At 53.6% G+C, this 13,791-nt stretch overlaps 1 protein-coding gene across 2 annotated transcripts; it reads right to left on the bottom strand.

Moving 5' to 3' along the window:
- Positions 1 to 17: 17 nt before the first annotated feature.
- Flii (FLII actin remodeling protein) lies at positions 18 to 13,732 on the bottom strand. Of its 2 annotated transcripts, none has more exons than XM_021176420.2 (30): positions 13,583 to 13,732; positions 11,582 to 11,692; positions 11,208 to 11,279; positions 9,176 to 9,256; positions 8,812 to 8,897; positions 8,502 to 8,663; positions 8,209 to 8,312; positions 7,614 to 7,789; positions 7,379 to 7,536; positions 7,010 to 7,094; positions 6,565 to 6,712; positions 6,288 to 6,424; positions 5,933 to 6,145; positions 5,603 to 5,782; positions 4,941 to 5,023; positions 4,748 to 4,822; positions 4,484 to 4,567; positions 4,226 to 4,397; positions 3,116 to 3,220; positions 2,841 to 3,032; positions 2,355 to 2,543; positions 2,123 to 2,262; positions 1,810 to 2,050; positions 1,522 to 1,676; positions 1,385 to 1,445; positions 1,180 to 1,308; positions 1,003 to 1,109; positions 750 to 855; positions 470 to 535; positions 18 to 322 (listed from the first exon to the last, which is right to left on the bottom strand). In XM_021176420.2, exons 1-30 carry the CDS (start codon positions 13,643 to 13,645, stop codon positions 188 to 190), a joined length of 3,816 nt encoding a protein of 1,271 aa, XP_021032079.1. In that variant the 5' UTR covers positions 13,646 to 13,732; the 3' UTR covers positions 18 to 187. The 2 variants fall into 2 exon arrangements, with proteins under 2 accessions (XP_021032079.1, XP_021032081.1); XM_021176422.2 differs by having other exon boundaries at positions 6,288 to 6,421.
- Positions 13,733 to 13,791: the final 59 nt, after the last annotated feature.

The raw sequence follows: 13,791 nt of genomic DNA, 5'->3' as shown, positions 1-13,791 counted from the left end.
AATATTAAAAGTACTGATTTTTTAATATTGAAAATAAAAGCATTTAATATCTTTTAAACTACATCTGCACACATGTGGACACACTGGTGGGGCTTGGGGCTGTGTGCTGCTTGCAGGCTGTGGGTAGCTGAAGCAGGTACGAGGAGTCCTCCTCTTCCTCACTGGAGTCTGAGGTCATAGGTGCTGCTTAGGCTGGGGCTTGGCGGAACGTGCTCCAGGCGTGGAAGCAGCGGGTGAAGGCGCGCTGCTCATTACCTTTGCGGACCAGGCGCAGACGACGTGGCCGCTCATGTTCTTTAGAGCGTGTGTGCTGGATGTATACCTGGTAAGAAAAACAATGGGCCTGGGTAGTCCTTTAAGGCCTGCAGGACTGACCACTGTGCCCCTTCCTAGACGTCTGTCCAGGATGAGGGAGGGACAAGTGGCTCCTGAAACCGTCAGGCTGGCTTCAGTAATCTCCCTTTCTTACCTGGCAAGCCTTCAGACTCAGTTTGATCTCCACTTGGCTTGTCTGGGTCCCAACCCACATGTAGACCTGAGGATAGAGAGGATGAAATGGTCACATGGGTTTCTTGGCCCTTTTGATGTTTATAGTGCTAAAAACAAAAACTGAGCCCAAGGTCTTTGTATATGATGCTCAGTGCTCCACATGTGGCTGGTTGGAAGGCTGCCCCTGGCCCCAGTATTCCCAGTTTATAGCGTCTCATCTTAATCCAGAAGGCAGGCTCTAAGGTGGGAGAATGTCTCACTTCTTGGCCATTGTCTAGCAGCATGATGTCATCGTCTGCCAGGTCATCTTGGCAAAAGTCAGAGCATTTCTCAGTCACTGCGAAGTAACCCTTCTCATTGGAGCACCTGACGGGCAACAGCCAAGGTGAAGGGCAAGGTTAGAAGGATCCACCTGAAGAGCCCCATGTGCTTCATGTACTTTGTGTCATTGTCATAGGTCTTGTATGTCCCCGAGTCTGCACAGAAGCTAGGGGAGGGATGAGGGGCACTCACCTGAAGAGCCTTGTGTGCTTCATGTACTCCGCGTCATCGTCATAGGGTTTCTGTGCACCAATGCCTACCCAGAAGAAGTTCTCTGGCTCCTCGCCTTCATTGATGACCTGTGAGAAGGACTGGTCAGCCAGGGCCCTCATCTGCTCTTCCCTTCCTGCCTGCCCCCACCTCTGTCACCTGTTTGCTGTAGGACGGATCAAACATGGTGTTCAGGATGTCCTCTGCCAGCTTGGCTTCGTCGGGGTCTGATGCTCGACCTACCCAGGCATACACAATGCCTTGGTTGTCCTCGCTTTCAAAGGGGACCTGGGCATGCACAAGTGCTTGGGTCAGCTTGATTCTTGCCCACCACCCTGCTCTGCTGTCCTACCCACAGCCTCACCTTGAGGATGAAGCAGAACTCAGAGTTGAGAAGGCTGGAGTCAGTGTTAATCTGGATGCACCTGGGGAGGGGGGGTGGTGTCAGCAGTGTTACCTCCACCATGGAATCCTGCCCCCCCCCCCAAGCCAGGTACCCACCGGGTGCAGAGGGCACTGCCGTTGGTGCGGATCTGATAGAGGGTCGGCTGAAGAGTACCCTGGGTCACCTTCCTCTTGCCTCGGTGAATGATGAACTTTCTTTTGAAATGGGATAGGAACTTGGGGTTCTCCTGCTGCTGTGTCATACGTACTACCTGGAGATCAGAAGTGCTGGGTAGTTCCCTAGACTTTGCCTCTAAGGGTCAAGCTTCCTCAGGCCTGGTTTGATCATACTACCATCCCAAGCATAGGCTATGGGGCACAGTTCAGGGCTGTGTGAATACACACCTCCAGCTTGCCAGGGAAGAGGCTCTCAAACTTCTTCTGAAGACTGAATGTGAAGGTCAGCCAGCCCATGTTGGAGGCCTCCCGGCCCTGCCAGAAGTAAACGATGCACTGAAAGTCCTCCTCTGGCTGCTTCTCCTCTGCCTCGGCTGCTGCTTCCTCCCCTTCTCTGGCCTCTGCTGAGGCCTTCCCCTCCTTGTTTTCTGTCTTCTCTTCCTCCTCGTACTCCACAGGTACCCAGTACCTGCGATTCAAACAGTGGTGAGCAAGGGTTGCACAGGGAAAAGAACAAGAGGCTGAGGTTTTACTCAGGCACCTGCAGAGGAAGACATAACAGTCTTGTGTGTAGAAGTGGCCAAACTCCTCCTCTGGTAGTCGAGTGAACTTGCGGCCCTCCAGCACGAAGCCCTCCATGCCATCCAGGTCCTCATTCCACTCCTCCATCAGCTGCTCTGCCTGTTAGCCGATCGCCAAGGAGATCTGAGCACCGTGCTGTGCAGAGCCCCTCCCTCTCATGTCTTCCCCCAACCCCCTCAGGCCTCACCCACCTCAGCCAGGGGCATGGGAGGCTGCCGAGGTAGGAAGAGTGCAGTGAGGTCAGCCTTCATCTGGTCTTTCTTCTCAGTGTCACGCTTCACCTTCCCAGAGAGGCCCGGGCCCTGAAGCACAGCCTCTGCATTCCGTGTGTAGTCCACTGTCAACACATCGTCCCAGTTCTTGAACTTGGCCTTGAACACCTGTGTTGAACAGTGTAATGCCATAGCTGGAGGGGCATAGCACAACTAAGGTCAGAGGCTAGAGAGGCTAGAGGGAGGGATTGTGTAGGCCTGGAAAGGCTGGTTAGCACTCGGGGCAGCATCTACCAGGAGCTGGAGCTAGGGCTTGGGGAGGTGTAGCTTAGCAAACAGAAGTTGGGACAGGCTACAGAGTGGGTGGTTCTGCAAAGAAAAGTGGATTTGGCCACCTCTGTAGTAGTTGGCCAGCAGCGGAGGGGATAGGGCATGATGAGCAGGCCTCTGGGTGTGGGGGCATACCTGGGCCTCAGTACCCTCCAGGCTGCGGCTGACCACTGTATGTCGTGGCCGGTGTAGCATCCCACATAGCTCCTGGCCCAGTTTGAGTGCAGCTGCCCGCACTAGGCGTGGGGACTTGCGGCCCAGCCAGATGAATACATCAGACCAGCAGTCCAGGATGTACACGCATCGTGTGTCCAGTAGACTCTGCAGCTGTGGGACAAACGGCTGGAGGTCAGCACTGGGAAAGCACAGAACCATAAAGGACCCATGCCCAGCCTCCTCCACCATCTTACCAGCCTCATTCCTGGCATCAGCTCCACCTTGGGCCGTTTTTTATGTTCCACTGAGAGCTTGTAGTTGATCTGCGGAAGCTCCAAGTAGCCCAGACCCAGGCCCACCTGGCAGGAAGAAATGATGGGAATAGCAGACCCCCACCACATCTGGGGCCTGGCTCCCCACCTTGCTGTGTTCCCTTCAAAATGAATGGCATTTTAAAGAGCTCTTACCAATGGAAGGGTTTAGTGTTTATTGGATTTTCTTAGAGCAGGCAGCAGTACCAGGGTTTTGCCCACACCAGGCAAGTGCTCTGTTACAGAGCCCCTGGAAGGGCAGTTTTTAAATACCTTTTTTTGTTTGTTTGTTTGTTTGAGGCAGGGTTTCTCTGTGTAGCCCTGGCTGTCCTGGAACTCACTCTGTAGACAAGGCTGGCCTCGAACTCAGATCCACTTACTGCCTCTCAAGTGCTGGGGTTAAAGGTTTTTATCACCACTGCCCAGCTTTTGATTGCTATTTTTAAAAAGATTTTTATTTATTTTATTTTATGTATACAGAATGCTGTGTGTATGTCTACATGCCAGAAGAGGGCATCAGACCCCAGTTTAGATGGTTGTGAGCCACCATGTGCTTTCTAGGAATCAAACTCAGGACCTCTGGAAGAGTAAATAGTGCTCTTAACTGCTGAGCCAGCTCTCCAACCCCTGCCAAAAATTTTTTTTTTTCTTTTTTTCTTTTTGGTTTTTCCAGACAGGGTTTCTGTGTAGCCCTGGCTGTCCTGGAACTCACTCTGTAGACCAGGCTGGCCTCAAACTCAGAGATCCACCTGCCTTTGCCTCCCAAGTGCTGATATTAAAGGCGTGCACCACCACTGCCCAGCCCTGTTTCTGACTTATCTCTTTCCTGCTCATAAGAACCTTAGTCTTTTGCCACTCAAAACACTAAAGCAAATGTTCAACTCTGAGACTTCTGGTCTACCTTCTAGAAGAGCATTCGAACCCCACCCTCAAAGCTGCCTTCCAGACCTGAGCTTCTCATCCAGGTGATAGACGCCCCCTTCTCTCAAAGCAATACCAACATACCGACCTCAAGCTTATTTTGTACCTGCGGACACCGACACCATGACTCACCTTGTATAGCTTGGGCTGGGGTGGCCAAAAGTCATCAGGCACATGTTTCCTGATCTCAGAGGGCTCTCCACCCAGCACATCCCAGAACCCTGGGGGCTCTTGGCCCTGCACCAGGAGTGTGATTTCCGCCTTCCCTTTCCGCTCATTCTTGTTTATTTTCTCTGCAAAGAGCCTAAGGATAGATGCAAACCCCTCAGTAAGGCTATGTTCTTAGGGGATGCCTTCTTTTGCCCAGAATATTCCATAAAATCCACCTACCTGGCCTTAGTCGTGTTACTCAGTGTGGCCTGGGCCCCCCGCCACACATAAATGTCCAGCCCTTGGTCCAGGAGAAACACAAACCTGGATAGGACAGGAAGAGCTGTAATGTAGACTGACTCAAAAGATGGGGCTCTGGTTCCCTTTTTGGGCAGACCTCAGGCTTTTCTGCCAGGCTCTGAGAAGTTATCGAGGTTGCTTCTTCATAGGTGGGAGGCAACTGAAGCCCAGCACCCCTGCTTCCTGTAGTCCCAGGGAGCTCACCTCGGATCTAGTGAGGACCCTTTGAGGGGCACAGGCTCCAATTTGATGTTCTTTTTCCCATATACACGGTACATCCTGGGGAACAGAACAAGAATAATTCACCGCGAGCACCCGGGTCCACCTGACCTCAACAGCCTTGCTTCCACCCAACCCCAGCAGTCCAGGCCAGTCCCACCCATCGCTGCATGCTTACCTGGTAACATAGTGTGTATCTTCCACAGTATAGAAGCCACTGGCTGTTCCGCCTTCAATGTAGGAGATGTCATTGTCAAACACCTATGTGTGTGAGGACGGTTCATCATTGAGTTGTTCCCTCCCCCACCAAGTACCTGCCAGACTTGGTAGTTTACACAGCTGAAGTGTGTGTGCAAACCTACAGTTATTCTAAACAGGATGAGGTATATATTGGAGCACAGGGCTGCAGAAAACTGTCCCAAATGAAGGACAGTCTGGACAGTGTTTATGGAAGCTTGCAAACCTGGGGTGGCCTAAAGTAAACTCTCCAGCTGCCTGCTATCTCTCTAAAGGGAGCCCAGCTGGTAGCAGAGGTAAGTCAGTTTGCCGACTGGTTTGTGGTTTATTTTTAGGTTTGGCTCTGCCTTTAACCCCGAGCCAGTAATCTACCCTAACAGCTATTGGTCCCAGCCCTATCTCACAGCTACATTCCTTAACCCGACTATCCGCTTTAAAGCAACCTGCCACTCCCTCCCGCTCAGCTCTGACCACCTTAGGTTCTCCACACCTCACCTTGCTGTCTGAGGTTTTTATACTATTATACTACCTTTGGCCTCAGCCCCCTGCCCCACCTCTGTACATGTGGCCCGAGTTCCCTTCTGTGTGTATCTTTGGCTGCACCTGCAGGAACTCTTCACTCTCATCGCCCATCTCCTCTCGAACAGTACGGCACTCAGCACCCAGGTAGTTGCGCAGGTTGACTGCATGAATGGCGGAACAGGCTTTCTTGTCAAGTGTGGCCTCCCCACCAATCCAGTAGTAGATCTCCCAGTTCAGGGAGCCGCTGTCATCCAGGAAGGTCTGAGGAGACCAAGTAATCAGCCATGAGGGCTTTCCTGGCCTTCTAGGCAACATGCTTGGCCACAGCTGCACCAACTCCCAAACCCAGCCTCTTTCCATCCCCCAGCCTCACTGCATCACACCATGCAGAACACTAGGAGCCAGCCCCACCTTGAGCACAATGTAGCAGTCAGCCTCGTAGAACTTGCCATGGAAGGCTTCTTCCACCAGCACAGGCACAAAGTTCTCAATTTGCCAGATGGTCAAACCAGGCAGCTGGCCCACATCCTCCGTAAAGAACTCCGAGTAGTCAAGGCGTGGCTTCTCCAGGCCCTGGTCCCAGCGTCGTACCTTACCCCCAGGTGCCCGGGCATCTATGCTTTCCTGGGGACAGAGGAGCAGTGACTCTACTGAGACACTAAGACTGGCCTCTTCCTGCCCTCACCACAGGGCCTTTGCATTAGCCATTCTCTGCTCAGGGCCCCTCTTCCTTCTGAGAGTCCAGCCCAGCCCTGACCTGACTTACCTCTTGGTTTTTGTTTTTCTCCTGGGCAACATCTGACATGCCCTTTAGCACTTGCTTGGCCTGGACATCCTGTGCTGAGTCCTTGCGCCTCCGTAGCCGCATCTTGCGAGCCAAGGGGTCCTTGGAGCCGCTCCCTACTTCAGGGAGTGCAATCATCTGAGCCACTGGGTTGGCTGCTGGACATACAGCCCGAGGGCAACCCCACCCTGGTACCCAGTGTGCAGAGGGGGAAGCAGAGAAGTGCCCTTGCTCCTAGGCGAGAGCGCATTCCACTCACCAGCTGCAGCAGCAGCCACTGTGGCCGGGGAGGCGCCTGCCAGCCTCAGCTGGTTCTGTAGCGAGAAGTCAATGTTGTACCACTCGGCGGTGCGGTCAGCAGGCTTGGGCGGCATGACCAAGCTGGGGTTTTCTCGAACATCCAGGACCTGTTACGTGAGCAGAGGCGCTGCTGGTCTGGACACTAACCTCCAAGCAGCCTCTAATTTCAGTCTCTGCCTGGGACCAGGAACTAAGGTCTGACCCTGGCTACTCTGCAGCTAGCTGCCTGTGGGGCTTCAGTGACAGACACGAAGGTGTGCTGTGAAGAAGGTGCTCACCCCAGTAGCACTGACCCAGGAAGGCTACTGCTGGGTCTCTCAGTCTGAGATACAGGCACACCCTCTGCTCCATCCATCTTTCCTGATACCCTGTCTCTACTCCAACACTGGTCCAGCCTGCCTGACCTGGATCTCTGTCAGGAAGTGGATGGCCTCAGGAAGGGTCACCAGGCGGTTCTTATTCAGGACGAGTTTCTTCAGTTTTGGGCACCTGTAAAGACAGAGTCAGACAGAGCCTTAGGGGATCTGGTGTTCCAGTTAGGGCCAGGCGAAAGGTGACTTCCCAATTCTTTGTCTTAGAGCAAGGGATCCACATGAGGGCCAGTGATTTTCAGAAGAGGATGGGACCACACTAGCTTCCTAACAGGTATTCTGAGAACCTCAAATTGGGTGTGGGGTGGGATGGGCCTCATCCCTAAAGGCAAATCAGTCATTGGCAGGATGCAGGCAGATCGCCAAGCGTGAGCTCCCACCCCGAGCCAGCCTGCCCAGCACCTGCAGAGACTTTCAGGAATCAGTTCTAGGTTGTTGTTGGCAGCCATGAATTCCTCCAGGCTGGTGAGCTTGCCGATGCCAGAAGGTAGCCCATCAAAGTCCAGCTTGTTGGAGTTCAGGTACAGCTTCTTCAGCTTGGTGAGCTTGCAAATGGCTGACTAGAGAAGCAGGACGTCAGTTAGAACAGAACCAGCACTCCTGCCTGGCCCACCCAATGACCCAGGCACAGGCTCACAGGCAGGGAGGTGAGCTGGTTCCGGGACAGATTCAAGGTCTCCAGGTGCACCCACTGGTCAATGCACAGGGACAGCTCTGCAATCTGGTTGCTACTGAGGTTGAGACGGCGCAGGCTGGGGAGGGTGTACAGGCACTCCGGCACCCTTGTCAAGTCATTGCACGACAGGTCCACATCTGGGACATTGGAAGGGCACATCAGTTAGAACCCATACAGCAGTCACCAGGAACAAGCCTCAGTGTGAATTCCAGCTATTCTACAACCAGGTTGTGTGGTCTTAGGCAAGTAATTTGTATGACCTGCAGTTTCTACACTTGAGAGACTCCTCATAGCAAGTGGCCTAGTGACAGAAACCCAATGGAAATTGACCACTGTGTGCAGAACTGTAATATTAGCACTTGAGATGCTCAGACAGGGGACCGCTATGAGTTCAAGGCCAATATGCCAGGCCAGGCATCCAGAGTCACACAGCAAGGCCCTACCTAACATATCTGCGAGACATGACTAAAGAAGCAGGACTTGGCCCCTTTATTCCCAAGGAAGCTGGTAAGCTCAAAGGGGTGAAAACCTTAGGGGCTCCCCAGACAGTCCAGACCTGAAAGGTTGCTCAGGCCCTCCAGGCTGGTGGGGAGGTTGCTCTGGGTGCGTTGAGTGTTCCTCAGATGCAGGGTCTGTAGGGCCATCATGGCTGGGAGCTGCCTGTGAGGAAAGGATTTGCCACCCTAGGGTAAGTCCACTCAAGGGGTGTAGCTAGGGATGGAGTGGACAGGACGGCATGACCAAAGAGGGGGACAAGATGTATAGCAAGCACAGGCCAGTGCTGAGGCCTGAGGCCTAGGGTGAGAAGGGTCAGGACTCCTAGGAAGCAAGGAAAAGCAAGGCACCTACCGGAGCTGTGCATGTAGCAGCGGGTTTCCATTCAGCACCAGTGTCTGAAGGTGCACGAGGCGGCGCATTTGAGGGGGAAGACTCTCTAGGCGGTTTTCACTGAGGTCCAGGTACAGCAAGTCCGTAAGGTTGATGAACAGCTGGTTGGGGATGGAGTCGATGCTGTAGTACAGAGGGGAAAGCCTGAAAATCAGTCTTCCATTCCACCTGGTTCTGCACTGCCCACCTCGCTCTGCACTGCCCACCTGGCTCTGCACTGCCCACCTGGCTCTGCACAGCCCACCTGCCATGCCCTTGATCTCCCCAGTACCCGTTGTGGCTGAGGTTGAGCACCAGCATGTTCTTGGCATTCTCCAGCTCCCGTGGGCATTCTGTCAACTGGTTATGGCTCAAGTCCTAGGGAGCAGGGACAAGGTCAGGCCAGGGTGCCCCCCACCATCCCCATGCCTCTGCCATACCCAGGGATCTGGCAGGACATTGGACATGGAGTGACAAGAACGTTCAGGGATATAGATTGAGTGGAAAGGGGACTGGGCTAGGGAACTGAGTGCACGAGTGATGTGGGATCAGCATTGACCACTCTAAGGGATGATGGCGGCCCTTGAGGCAGCTATCATGAGTGAGGACTGAATGACTGAGCATCACAGGGGCCAGATGGGCAGGTAACCACTGACCAGAACAGAGAGATCATCCAGCTTGAAGATGTCATCAGGGACTCCAGAATTCTTCAGGCTGTTGGCCCGAGCTACAATGGCCTAGGAGTATAAGGAAAGAACTTGGGATCCTCATTTTCTGCCCTTAGAGAGAAGCTCAGGCCAGGTGGGGAGCTCCTTCGGAAACTGGAGGCCAGGTCTGAGTATTCTGCCTCCTCTGACCTTTGCTCACACACGCCATCTGGTGGGCTTCTCCCAGTGAGTGCCTCTTCAAACTTGAAAACCCAAGGCCAGCGTGCCTCCAAGGCCAGCGTGCCTCCAAGGCCAGCGTGCCTCCAAGGCCAGCGTGCCTCCAAGGCCAATATGGGGCCCTCAGAGTTATGGTGCTAGGATGGAAGCCCAAGGCTTTACGTGTGAAAAGCATGCATGTTGTCACTGAACTGTATCCCCACTCACCTATTTTTTTTTTTTTTTTTAACCAAGACAGGGTCTCATTATGTAGATCCTAAAACTCAATGTGTAGACCAGGTTGGCCTCCAACTCAAGAGATCTGCCTGCCTCTGGCTACTGAGTGCTGGGATTAAAGGCGTGCGCCACCACATTCAACTCCGCTTTTTATTCTGAATTAAGGTTAATTAATTCTAGCTTGCCAAGCTAGAATTAAACTTGACCTCACTTGGTAGCCCAGGAGAGCCCTGAACTTTCCATTTATCTCCCTTAGCCTCTCACAGATGCGACTATAGTCTCTGTGCCACTGGCTAAGCAAAATACATTTTTTCCTTTTATGTGTTATGTGTGAATGACTGCATGTATGTCTGTATCCTATGTACAGTTCAATGCAGTCACTGCAGGCTAGTCATGGCCTTGACAGGCTGGGGCAAGTCAGCTAACTACCCCTGAAACCTCCTTTAGATGTGTAGAAGTTTGAGTTGGAGTTAGGGGAACAGTGATTGCTGCTGAGCCTGGATGTCTAATGCGGCAAGAGCCATGTCTGCTATTGTTTTGGTTTGGTTTTGGTTTCTCTCAGGGTTTCTCTGTGTAACCCTGGCTGTCCTGGAATTCACTCTGTAGACCAGGCTGGCCTTGAACTCCACCTGCCTCTGCCTCCTGAGTGCTGGGATTAAAGGTGTGGGCCACCATGCCCAGCCCTGCAATCTATTTTCTTAAGTGCAACCTACCTGCTGGAGGAAATGGAGGAACTTGCCAAAGCTACTTAGCCAGTGTGATGGTGTAGATCAGAATGGCCTCCATAGACACATAGATTTGAATGCTTGGTCCCTCACTGGTGGAACTGTTTGGGAAGGGCTAGGAGGTGTGGCCTTATTGGAGGAGGTGTGGCCTTATTGGAGGAGGTATATCACTGAGGGCAAGCTTTGAGGTTTCAAAAGCCCACACCACTCCCAGCTAGTTCTTTCTGCTTCATGGTTGTCTCAACACATGAGCTCTCAGCTACTGCTCCAGTGCCATCCTGCCTGCCTGCTGTCATGTTCCCCTTACTGAGATGGTCACGGACTCTAGCCCTTGGAACTGTGAACCTCCAAATGAAATACATTCTTTAAGTTGGCTTGGTCCTGTGCTTTGTCACAACAGAAAAGTAACTAAGCCAGTTAAGTGACAAAGCCCTGGTTTAGAGTCAGGGAGCCCAAGTCCATATCCTGGACTCTGAACATCTTGGGGGTTCTGGCCCTGTGAAGGATAATCCTAACTGAAGCCTGTAAGGCTGGCTAGGGCCTGATTTTCAGGCCACGTTCTAGGCCCAGTCACACTAGCTACACTGCTGTCTGGGGGTGACTTTTGTGTGGCTAGAGGTCTTTACCTATGTGGTAGGTTAGAAGCACACCGGACACACTAACGTGGCCTAGTACCATGTTCTGCCTACACTGCTGTGTTCACAGCCATCCAGAGAGGTGGTGGGTTTTGGAATGTCCTCTCTTTTCTCTCAGAAAGTTCTCCCATTCATATGAGCTCTCTTGCAGCAACACAGACCCAGAGGGGAGGGGGACAGAGACACTGGCCTGCACCTGACTCTACCGCGGCCCAGGCAAACACTCACCCGAAGTGAAGGCAGGCTGGACAGTTCGCCGTGCAGCGTGGTCAGATGGTTGTGGCTCACAGACAGGTGCTCCTGGACAGGACAAGAGTCAAAGGCTCAGGTGGGGACCTAAGGTGTCCAGCCCCTGCCTGCAGCCCTGTAACTCTGCACCATTTGGGAAGGCCATTCTAACAGTCCCCTCTCCTTTACACACCATCACCGGCCTTGCATACCTCCCAGGTGGGGGTGCCCACCCCCCCCACCACCATCAGCTTCGCCCACAGCTATTTCTGTTTTCTCTTGATTTGACTCCCCTTTTTTGCAGGGTATGCCCACCTGGCCTAGCCCCTAGGATAGGACACTCCCCGCACCCCGCCGCCGCTTACATCCCTTACCAGCTTCTGCAGAGCCGCGAGTTCTTCAGGCAGGTAGCAGAGGCCTGTGCGATTCAGCTTTAGCCATCGCAGGCTGGTCATAGCCTTAACATTCTCAGGGAAGTAGCCACCCTGGGGGGTGGGGAGGAAACAGGAGGGTGAGGACAGTCTAGGAGATGAGTGCCTCCTCTCATCACCTTCTGTGGTCCCTAGAGAACATTTCTCTTCCTTACTCACAGAATGGCACTAAATGAAAGCTCTCAAAGGACAAACGTCCTGGCCCCAACGTGTCTCTCCAGCTGGAGTCTGTCCCTGGTGTGTTTCAAGGGCTCCTCAGCATTCCACTGTGCTTAGTGGAACTCACATTGCTTTGCCTGGGGTTCCAGGCAGTTGGCTGTCTGGGATGAGATTGCCCAATACTCTCCAGATTGCACTAAGAGCCCAGCTCCCCACTGTTCCTTGCACAGTGTCATTCATTCATTCCTCACATGCAATGCCAACTTCAGCATCCCTGGCCTTTTTGTTTGTTTGTTTCTCAAGACAGGGTTTCTCGGGGCTGGAGAAATGGCTCAGTGGTTATGAGCACTGACCGTTCTTAGGAAGGTCCTGAGTTCAAATTCCAGCAACCACATGGTGGCTTACAATCATCTGTAATGACATCTGATGCCCTCTACTGGTGTGTCTGAAGACAGATACAGTGTACTTACATATAAATAATAAATAAATCTTTTTTTTTTTAAATTAAAGACAGGGTTTCTCTGTGTGTAGCCTTGGTTGTCCTGGAACTCACTCTGTAGATCAGGCTGGCCTCAGACTCACAGAGATCCACCTGCCTCTGCCTCCTGAATGCTGGAATTAAAGGTCTGTGCCACCACACCAGCCTATGGTTTTGTCCCCCTGTAACCCCCAATTACAGGGTTTCTCTGTGTAGTCCCTGCTGTCCTGGAACTCATTTTGTGTCCAGGCTGGCCTCTAACTCAGAGATCTGCCTGTCTCTGCCTCCCCAGTGTTGGAATTAAAGGCATTTGCCACTCCCTCCAGGCTACTCCTGGCAGTTTTGACATCTGAGCAGCATGAAGCTCAATTGCCTTTTGCTACTGTAACACCTCCTCTTCCAGTCACGTTCCCCAAGGTAACTCAGATGTTCCCAGTGGAGAGAGAATAGAGAGACCACAGGTGAGGATGGTGGGTATGTAGACAGGATGAAGTGATGCCCACTGTGTACGGGATCCAACGTGTGTCTGTGTGCAGGTGAACACGGGAGGAGCCCACCTCCTCCTGCATCCCCCAATCTGACATTTAAAGGGACAGGCACCGACCAGGCAGTGGAGAAGGTCCAGGCCTCTGAGCTGTCCTTCGGGGCCAGCTTTTCTCTCTTTGGATCTGGGACTAGCCGGCACATTTTTTTCTTCAAGTCAAGACAGGGTTTCTCTATATAGCTATGGCTGTCCTGGAACTTGCTTTTACGACCAGGCTGACCACGAAGTCAAAGATCCACCTGCCTCCGCCTCCCAAGAGCTGGAATTAGAGGCGTGCACCACCACGCCCATAGCCTGGCTCTTTATAGTCAAGAACCAGGGCTGCTGGCTGCTTGTCCCCCTAGCCCATCAGTATAGCAGTTGCGCAGACTTGCCGCCTAGGACCTGGCGCACCTGCCACACTCCTTACTAACAGATCTCTTTCCATTCCACGCCTCCAAACGGGCTGTTCCTGAGCCCCTAGGACTGGAGAGAACCCCGACTTCGCGGAGGGAGAAGTGACGTCCCGAGACCACAGTGTGGGGCGGTGGCTGGCTAGGGCGTATTCCCTCGGTGGCATGGGGTCGGGTTCGCGGCCTGAGGGCTCAAATCCCGCGCAGCCCCAGACCCCCGGAGCCCCCGCCCAGGTCTTCCGCGCCGGGCGGGGCAGGCCCGGGAAGACTCGCGGAGGCCCGCCCGCCACGCCCGCCGGTCCCGGAAGCGCAGAGGAAGCGGCCCGGAGAGACGGTCTAGGGGTCGCCTTTCCCCTTCTCCCCCAGCTAACCTTGAAGTCGTTGCCGCTGAGGTCCACGCCGCGCACGAACGGCAGCACCCCGGTGGACTCCATGGTGGCGCAGCTCTCTTACGGGCTGGGAGGACGCGGGGCGGCCGAGAGCCGCGGGCTGGGTCAGCGCCGGCCCCGCCCCTTTAACCCGCGCGCGCCTCCTCCCGGCCGCGGCCTCTGCGGGAAGTGCTGCTAGGCGACTCCCAGAG

The sequence above is a fragment of the Mus caroli genome, unplaced genomic scaffold (genome assembly GCF_978045245.1).
Source record: "Mus caroli unplaced genomic scaffold, Mus_caroli_1 scaffold_13, whole genome shotgun sequence".
Taxonomy (NCBI): domain Eukaryota; kingdom Metazoa; phylum Chordata; class Mammalia; order Rodentia; family Muridae; genus Mus; species Mus caroli.
This window is presented reverse-complemented; position numbering and strand designations above follow the sequence as displayed.